Genomic DNA, 10,503 nt, shown 5'->3' with positions numbered 1-10,503 from the left:
ATTTAATTTTTTTTCCTCTAATATATAGTTCGATTTCATCCTTTGTTTTTTTAAATTAGTTTAATTTAATTCTTTAATTTTTTTATTTAATTTAATTCTCTACTTCTTAAAATCAATTTAATTTAATCATGCTATCTAAATTAATTTAAGTAACCTTGTCATTTAAATTTATCCTATTGTCTAAATGTATGTTTTGTGATAATTTAAAATTATCATTAAATAATTTTAAATGGTCAGAAAAGTATAATTTTTTAATACCATCGATTCAATTTAGACATAATAAGATAAAAATAAATCAATTTTAAAAATTAAACAATCAAATTAAATTCTAAAAAATTAGATAACCAGATTAAACTTAAAAAATCAATTAAAATATCAACAAACTAATTTAACCTATAATTTTATTTATCCTACTCATTTCTAACGTTTATTATACAACATGGAATCCTACGAATGGATGACAAATTTTCGTACATTTTACACCAACTTTCATAAGTTCACTTGAAGTGTGGTTAATACAACAATTTCCATTAGCATTAGCCAAAATTATATTTATGCAATACATTTATATCATATAATAGAAAAAGAAAAAGAAAATAATAAAATATTTCATAAATAATGTATCTTATGGATGTTATGATCAATTATTACATATGATTGGCATTTAACAATGTCTGCTAGCCAAAATTTCCCTATTCAAATTCAATAGTAACCAACAACATTTTTGTGCTCCTTTTGTTAAATGACAATCTACCACGCAACGCAAGAATCACATTTAAATTTCGTAACAAGGGTTGAAAAGGACAAAAAAATAATAATTCTTGCGCGTAAGCAATAAGCCGGGGCCTTGTACGGATATATGAATAAAAAAAAAAGCGAGTGTGACCGGGCAAATAAGTAATAGAAATTTACAGACAAAATATTATTACCGTATGTCAATAATTGAAGTAAAAAACATCATATGGGAATAATTCAGTTCCGTAGGGTGGCACAAAGATTAGCACTGACAATCCAATCCCTCAAAAACACCTCTGCACCTTCTTATTATAGGCGTACAAAATGCAGAGTTCATTCATTAACACCTCACAATAGCAAGCGCGAAAAAGTTGGATTATAAATGGAAAATGATGAGTACACCATATGATACTTGAGAGAGACAACAAAAGATTAAAAAATATATAAGTACGATAGATGATATAATATGATACAATGAAAAATAAAAGAAAAAAATATAAATCTTAATAGGGTTAATGTGCAAAGAATCTCAAGTTGTCTAATAAATTTTTTTCTTTTTATTTGCAGATTAATCCTAGGGGTCAAACTTAAGTTTCTAAATTGATTTTAGAGATACTAATTAAACATAATTTCAAAATGATTTTACTTTTAAGGGTGGAATATATTTATGATCCTTAATAAATACTTAAATTTTGTATTTATTTTTGGATATTTTTTTTTATTGAATCTTTAATAAAATAATAATTTTATTTTTGATCTTTGGTATTTTTTTTTAGTCATGATAAACTAACAAACATTGAGGACTAAAAGTAGTGTCAAAGACCAAAAATAAGATTATTGTTTTATCCAAAAATAAAAATAAAAAAAATTATTAGAAAACAAATACAAAATTTAAATATTTATTAGAAATCACAAATATATTTTAGCTTACTTTTAAACATATTTTTGCACCCTCCCACCAAAAATTCTAATATACCCTAAATGCATATTTAGTTTGTAGTTGAAATTGTTGTGACATACATTTCAATGTAGGTCCAAAGGATAAAAATAAAATGAAAGGAAAAGTAAATATCTTAATCCTTTTGTAAAAGTATTTTTGCTTCAAAAGTAATTTTTAGCTGATTTCCACCATGCTCTAAATAAATTAGTTCAACATGACTTAATTTTTTAGCTGATTTTCAAACATGTTCTGATAAATAACTAGATTATAACTGAATATTATAACTTTGACCATAACTAGTTATAATTTGATATAACCTGTTATTGTTTTTAAAATATGAATATATAATCGATTATGAATAAACTAAATACATAATCAGCTATTTAACAACTTGTATTGAAAATCAATCACATAACCGGTTGAATGAATAAAAATAAGTTAAATTTCTATAAAATAAGTTGTAGTTTTATAGATTTATAACTATAACTATTTTTTCAACAAAAATAACCATAACTATAAAATTAGTTATAATTTTATAACTACTTATATAATTTTTTTGAACTGGTTATTTTGAGCTGCCTTGGTGAAGAGGCTTGTTCACTTTGAGAGCTCTTGGACTCTGCTTCGGCCAGCCCGTTCCAATGTCCGTTGTCTATCTTATCTTAAACAAAATTTGGTCACGGAAGAGCCCACCACCACTGATGTCAGATGTAAGTTGCTTTGCATTTAATAACGGGGTTCTGTTTTCATTCTTTGAACAGTTCTCAGCAATTTATTTCAGTTGAGGAACAAATGGCTATAAAAAAAAAAATTATTCTAAATGCTTTTTCATCAAGCCTGCTCAGTGTTAATAGGTAATCTGTACAATAATTTAACTTAAAAACGAATGTTTTTATACAGGAACCAATAACACCCATGCATTCAGTGGCGTGCGTTACTCCAATTTTACTGATTCAATTTGAGCCTTCTATCACATGACTTGCCAGTTGCAGGGGTTCTATACCCGAAAGTCCGTCCTTCTCCTTCATTTCTATTTTCAAATGCAGAAAGAAGAACCATTTAGATGTTACAATTTGTGGGCTCCCCTTCCCCTGTCTTTTAGCAGCACAACTTCACTTGTAGCCTTATAGCGCTGCATACCCAAAAAGCAACTGTGCGCCTAATACCTCACACTTCTCTTTTCGTTTGACAATAAACTCCACTGTCCCATCTCAGTAGTATCTTCAGCTCCAATGCAGTTAGCTTAGCGTAGTGAGAAATCAAACCCAACCCCTCCTCCCAAGACTCTGTTGTAAAGAATAGTTAGTAGAGGGAGATCAGCTAGTTTCTATTCTCGGCAAATGGCAAAGATAATATCATTCCAACTTCCATCAGCTACACCACCCCTATGAAACTCTCTCATGATTTCGGGCAGCACTTTCTTCTTCGCTCCGTTGTAGCAACTCCTCATAAGCTCTCACAGATTCATCAGTAAATCTCTCCATGGCCTCAAAAATGCGCTGCAAGCTAGCCTGTAGACTACTGCTTTTGTCACTCTGATATATGATATTCTCAGAAACTGAGAGACCTTTGCCTTCTCCAGATACCAGAACCACCTTTCGCTCTAATGCTTGAATTTGCTTCTGCAGCTTCTGGTCATCTCTATCCATATTTCTCACTTTTCTCTCAAGATCCTTGTTCTTCATCACCTGCCTATGCATTTCTAGCTTATCTTGTTCCCATATCTGAAGCACACTCATGGTAAATAAATGCATGGAATCAACAACTTCCTTTTCAGATATTCTATCCAAAGCTTGGGACCACTGATTACATATTACAAATATTTGCGGGGCCCCAATCCTACCAGGGGAAAAGGGGACTATGCCATCTGGTGTTTCTTCAGGTTCATACAGGAGACATTTCAACAGCCAATTATTCAATGCTCTAACATAACCTTTTTGAGCACTTATCCAGCCAGAGAATTGGAATGTCCAATTGATAAGCTCTTGTTCGAGCTGCTTGGTTGCCTGGAGATGACTATCACCGCTCTTCTTCCTGGATCCAATGGAACCCAGTATTCTGGCTTCTCTAATTGCTTCACACTGATCATGATGACATTCAAGCATGGATTTCCACATTCTGGTCAACCTGAAAATAAGCTTATCTCATATTATACCATATATACATTGAATGTTATGCACAGGCACCCAAAAAATTCTCAGGTGATAATTACATTACTATGAGAAAAGGCAAAACATTTATCCTATACTATGTATGAATGGATATCTCACATGCATGTCTTAACCCAAAGGACATAGAAAAAATTTAGCAACTTCAAAAGAAAATGAGAACATTAATTCAACCATACAAACTTAAGAAGAATAAAAAAGCGCATGGGTGATAACATCACAGCATGTGTGGAACGGAAAACTGGAAGGAGAATACTGAATTCAAGTGCTCAATCCACTTGCAGGGTTGCATCATCTCCCCTGTAAAGGATGATTATTCCTCTGGCTGACAGCTCAAGCACAACATTATCCAGAAATTGGACAGATAAACCACCAAATTATCTTAGATTATATGGTTGGAAATTGTAAACATACATCAGAGTAAATAGCAGGATTTATCAAAATTATCAGAAATAGTCTTAGAAGATGGCCAACTATTTGCTTCTTTCTATCAGCACTATGTGTAGATTGCAGGTGGATTTGTTGGATTTCATCAAGATATATACATTTCACCATGGTTATCAAAGAATTCTGGGAAATTGTGCACCAATATTTCAATTCATTTCATAGGGTTGAAATATAGGGGAGATGATTCCTATGGAATGGAATCTCAATAACACAATAACCCCTTCCATTCAATCTTTGTCTAATGTTGTAGAGCACATAATTAGTTCAGTTACTAGAAGCCAATACAAACAGCTAAAAGTGGAAAGTGCCACTGAACAGGCAGAAAATGCTTGACTGACTCGTTATAATATGATCTACACATTTTGCATGAGGTCATTTTATATCACCTCAATGATAATAGACAAGCACCCAAAACAGAAGCACATCAAATCAAATTTTGTACAGAAAACACATAACTTGACCCTAAACCTTTTTCACATATTTATGATACATTAGGAATATACAACAACAACAACAACGCCTTATCCCACTAGGTGGGGACATCCTGCCTAGGGTAGCTTTGCTATTCTTAGCCGGTCCCAAGCCCGGATAAAAGGAGAGGGTTGTGTTAGGCTTTCGACAGCCAACGTTAAACTTTGTCGAATCTCTATGACTATGACATTAGGAATATATAATGAAAAAATCCAATCCATTCCTGATCCATTTAATTAAAACCATACAACCCATCGATTAATAAAAAAAAATTAGGGACGTATATCCAACCCATCCATTTAAAAGTACGTTATATTTTATGGATCACATGGTGATGGAAAGGCAGAAGGAAGAAGAAATTGGCTTTCAATACTAATAGGAAGAAACACCACTTGTTCCATTTTCAATAGTTTAATAATCCAAAGGATTGGGGGGGGGGGGGGGGGTGTGGAATGGAAGGATTGGGGCATAGATATGGGATTATTTTGCCATCCCTACATACAGTGTTGCCCATCATGAATAGAGAGACATTTAGGACTTGAACAAATAACAAAAATGGTTAGTTTTTAACATCACATACCCCTGGATTAATTCCTTCAGCTGTGGCCACAGTTCTTCATCCCTTATCTTATTTATAGTCATAGAAATCTTATCAACCACCTGAATTGCCATTCTAATTTTTGTGGACAGATTCCTAATCAAAGTTCGAGTCGAATCGACTTTATGAAAATCAGAACCCCTATCATCCAAACGCTTCAACCTGTGACACTTCCTATCGTGCATGACCCGCATCTTTTCCTCCGCCTGCAAACAAATGAACGTTGGAAAAAAATGTTGGAAAATATTTTCCTATAATTTAAAATTTAAAGTAAATATATTTTCTTTTTCTCAATCAGTTTTTTCCAAAGATAAAAACTATTCCCTATCTATTTATTCCTATCTTTTAGAAATTGTGTTTGACTAAGTCTTTAGTCTTTTTATCCGTTGGAGGCCTTTTGCACGTTATGAAGACTTGTTATGTTTATTACTAGTTTGTTAGTTGTGATACTTGGGCTGCACATTTGGTGGTTATTTATTTTGCTTATATAAAACTTCCTCTTACCAAAAAACAAGGAGAACGTAGAGGCACACACCTACAGCAAAATACCATTTGTCTATTTCTCCTTTTTATAAAATTACATTATATTACTACAACTATATGTTTTGGACCATGATGTTCTTTGGTTCGGGATCCTTTCGCTGCACTCGATTGGATTAACGGATTGACATATCTAGAGACGTGAGCACATGCATATTAATTTATTCTACCAGTGCAGTGGAGGAGTTTTTTTCTCTAAGGATAGCACATAGTGCACTTTAACCCAGACTCTTTAACTATTAAATTTTATGCTTTGTATAATTGATTATTATAAACTTTGTATGTGTTATGATTCTATTTGAACTTATTCTACTGCTATACTTATTGTTTATGTCTTCCTAATTATTTGTCTAACAAGAAAGCTATTTGGAAACCTGTAAACACTGGTTAACAATGTTTCACTTATGGCATAAAAGACTTATGACCAGTTGATATCTCTCAAATTATCAGCACAGGTTGGTTACATTAGAACATACAAGAATTGATGCGAATGCAGCAGGATTAAATAGCCTCACGGAGATGAAAAGTGGAAAAAACTCAAAGCAATGAAATGAGATTGGTGATTTAAGATCCATACCTTAACTTCATTAAAGAGTTTCTTCTCCCAAAGAAGGAGCTTCTGAAGCGTAGAGGAAAGATTGCGTGCCCCGGTTGTTAGATCAACATTAAAATCCATGTTAGCAGCGGAGGCGGATTCAGCATCTTTGGAAGTAGAAGGTTGGGAGGAGACAAGGGACAAAGAGGGAGCAACAACTTGTAACATCTTGGAAGAAGCTGGTTGACAGGAAGTGAAAAGGTAAAGGTAAGTGAGGAGCGAAATGAATAGAGAGAAATGTTGTTGATGTTACCTTGATAAGCTGCGTGCTTTCGATTGTGGGGAAGCTTGCCGACCTCAAGAATCTTGGCGATTTGGGCACCAGAATCGGAAGCCCTCTGAAATAGAATCTGAATCTCTTTAGCAACCTCAAGTGGATTCCGGGAACCAGGTCTCCGGGTACGGAATGCGGCGTGCTCCTTGGCCTTGTTCCCATCATTATTATCTCCATCAACCACTTTCTTATCTACCACGTGCACCTCATATTCTACCTCATCATCATCATCATCATCATCATCGTCATCATCGTCATCTTCGTCGTGGTGGCGGGAGGAGGCTGGGGGTTCGTGCATAGTTGGCTGGACGAGCTTCTGATCCCCATGGACCTGCTTGACAACTTCGTGGTGGTAATCCTCATCTTCCAAATCGGGGATCCCCTCCTCCTCTCGAACCTCCCTGGAATCGCGGCTGGGGGTGGCCGTGGCAGGGTAATGAGTTTGGGGATAGTACTTGTCGTCGCTGTTATCGAAGAAGTTGAGAAAGTCCCAGGTGGAGGAGCGAGGAGGAGAGGGAGGAGGCGGGGGAGGCTTGGAAACGGCATGGAGCTGCGGCGAGGAAGAACCTACGGCCGAATAGGGATCGTAGGGGTAGGGGTAAGGGGGATACTGGTAAGGGTAAAAGGAGGAGGAAGAGGAGGACTCTCCCAAGTACATGGTTTGGGGACTCAGAGGCCTCTGCTCGTAGACAATTGAAGGAGCGGCTTTATTCTTCATGTAATTCATATGAAGATGGTGAGGCAGAGGAGAGGATGGATCAGGGGAATGGTGGAGGGAGGGGAGGTGGTCGGAGTCGGAGTCGGAGTGGAAGTGGAGGTGGGAGCCGGCGGAGTCGGAGTGAGAAGAAGAGGCGTGTTTGGAGGGTTTGTGAGGGGGAGAAGGGGAGGGAGAGGGAGAGGGAGAGGGAGGAGCATCCATGTCTTGCTGAATGAAAAGGTGTAAGGAGTGACCAATTGCCTTGAGGGAGTTGATGTAGGCCATGTGAGCTGCGGCCAGTGCGTAGCGCTGGTGAATTGCTTCGTCAAGGAAACCACACCGCTCCCTGCAAAGGGCCACTGCTGGTAGATCCTCCAGCTTGGAGCTGCCACACCCCATGCCTCTTAGGGTTTCTAATTGTAACCAAAATTGCTATTTAACACCACAGCCAGCCACCGGGAACAACCAAAGAACTGCCACCCCGCCACCCACTACTCCTTAGTGATTGAATGAGGGAATCTTTTGCCAGCACGGACTTCTTCGTCCTTTTCTTTTTTTATTAAAAGACCGCACTACTCCTCTCTCTCCCTTTTATCTTTCTTCTACTAAATTATATCTTTTTCTTTCATTAGGTTTCACACCCTTCTTTCTTATTCAACATATTTTTTTTATCAAATTTTCATATATTTGAGGTTGCCTACCTCTCTAATATATATTTTACTCCATTGACCACTCTCTTTTTTCCCATTTCAACTCATCACAATTTCCTTGTGGTTATTTAAGTTGGAAGATATCTTCAGCCACAAACACCTAACATACATATTCCACTTTTGAAGCTTCAAAATTTGACCTTTGACGCCTGCCTCCGCTCTAATTTATTTCCTTTTCCGGTTATGCCCCTTCCTCCTTTCTTATTATATTAAAATTCCTCCTACTAGGAATTCCATTGCCTCCTTCATTTCTTTCAGCTTTATCGGAACTACTACATTACAATTTTGTTTCCTTTTTCTACTAAAACACGTAATTTCAATTGAAAAATACTACACCATCTTATCCTCTACAATATTACTTAATATAAAAGAGTACTACATTACAATATTGAAAAATACTACATTACACGTAATTTCAATTGAAAAATACTACATTACAATATTTATACTAGTATATAAATATTACTTAATATATAATTTATATTTTAAATTTATAATAAACCATTTAAATTATGATATATAAATAAAAATAAAAGAATGATAGTATAATATTGTTGAAAAAATATTTTAAATAATTTTAAAATACACTTATAAAAAGGAAAAAAATACTAAGAATGTACAATCAAAAGTTTCAGTCATGTATTTTAATTTATATTATATTTTCATATTTGCCCTCCAAATATTAAATGAACAAGGAACTTTAACATTTTAAAAACATAAAAATATTCAATGCCTTTTCAAAGTAATAAAAAAAGTATTTAAAACAATATAAATGTCATGTAATAGACGTTTTTATTTGTTTTACTCATTTATTATATAAGATCCACAAACTCCTTTTATTTTGTTGCCCGAGACGCAGAAACTATCCCGCTCAGACATCTGTTTCTAATAAAATACCAAAGAATTGTCCACATATGGATGTGTTTACGGCAAACCTATCATGGAATGAATTGCTGCTATTTGTTGTTGTTAAAGTCAGATATGTAGAATATTCTTTTTTAAAGAATTAATCCTTTGAAAGGTTAAAAATTATTTAAAGGGCTCTAGTAAATAGGAGAGCCATAGATTCAGCCTCTTGTGGAGTTGGCTGACCTTGGAACCAAGAAGTTGCAGCAGCAGCAGCCAGCAGCAAATATTCCTTCATCATCACGGATACAAGCAGCAACACCAAACTTGTTGTCTTCATGAAAAAACAAAAAACATCCATATTACACTTCATGAATTTGGTTGGAGGCTTCGACCATGTTGAATTGCGGTGGAAGTATATTTGGCCGTTTGTGGTGTGTGTTCCATTCTTGATCGAAGCTGCTGAAAAGCTTGCTGCAGAGACAATCCGGCAGGTTTAGTAGCTCCATCCTAAAGCTTCTCATTTCTTCTCCGCCATAAGCACCAAAGTACAGTAACAATATGCTCCACTTGGCTGTTATTGAATTTTTCCGGGATGAAAAAAATGAAATTACGCATATCTTCCGGAGTATCAAAAGCATGTTGAAGAATATGCCACAAAGAAGCTTCCATCCACACTTGTTGAATATGAGTGCAGCCTAGGAAAGAATGCCAATCATTTTCAATACCATTGTCACAGTGAGGGCGTGTAATTGGACATTGAACACCCCTTGTAGATAATCGTTATTCTCCAAATAAAATCTTTCAATTTTGCAAGGATATTCAAATTCCAAATAGCCACCCAATTACCACTTTCACAGAGATGATTGTTATCCAGAAAATTTTCCATGATACAAAAATTTGAAGATCTGAGAGAAAAAGCCCCATCTTGACTAAGCTTCCACATAATCTTATCAGGAGTGTTTATAAAACATAAAGGCATAGACAAGATATTTTCAGCGTCATTTAGGGAAAAAATATTATGAATAAGTGCAACATTCCAAGAGTTCAAATTGGGATCCAATAAGTCACCTAACTACTTTCATATTTTCGAGACCCATGGGAGGAACTAATGGAGCATTTGAACTATCATTAGACCGAATCCATGCATCTTTCCAAACACTAAGTAAATATGGAAAATGTTATTAGGAGCATCTCTTTTAATATATTTATTTAATTTAAATTTAATTATTAATATATATATATATATATATTATATTAATAATATATACAATATATTATCCTGATATTTTATTCATAATTTATATTAGTTTTTTATAAATAAAATTATGTGTGAATACAGTATATCATGTTATTAATATATATATATATATATATCACTAAAATATATTTTAGGTCCTAATAAATTAATAGATTTTATTTTAAGTTTCTAATATTTTTTTTAAAGTTAGATATCTAATATATTAGAAATTTTGTTTAAAA

The 10,503-nt window shown here is 34.6% G+C and overlaps 1 protein-coding gene across 1 annotated transcript; it reads right to left on the bottom strand.

Annotated features, from left to right (window-relative positions):
- Window positions 1–2,418: 2,418 nt before the first annotated feature.
- Window positions 2,419–8,094, bottom strand: LOC114383526 (nitrate regulatory gene2 protein-like). The gene is made up of 4 exons (XM_028343211.1): window positions 6,748–8,094; window positions 6,477–6,673; window positions 5,342–5,565; window positions 2,419–3,802 (listed from the first exon to the last, which is right to left on the bottom strand). Exons 1-4 carry the CDS (start codon window positions 7,862–7,864, stop codon window positions 3,061–3,063), a joined length of 2,280 nt encoding a protein of 759 aa, XP_028199012.1. The 5' UTR covers window positions 7,865–8,094; the 3' UTR covers window positions 2,419–3,060.
- Window positions 8,095–10,503: the final 2,409 nt, after the last annotated feature.

This window comes from Glycine soja, chromosome 14 (assembly GCF_004193775.1).
Source record: "Glycine soja cultivar W05 chromosome 14, ASM419377v2, whole genome shotgun sequence".
Lineage (NCBI taxonomy): Eukaryota > Viridiplantae > Streptophyta > Magnoliopsida > Fabales > Fabaceae > Glycine > Glycine soja.
The sequence above is the reverse complement of the archived record's forward strand: the minus strand, read 5'-3'. Positions and strand labels throughout refer to the sequence as shown.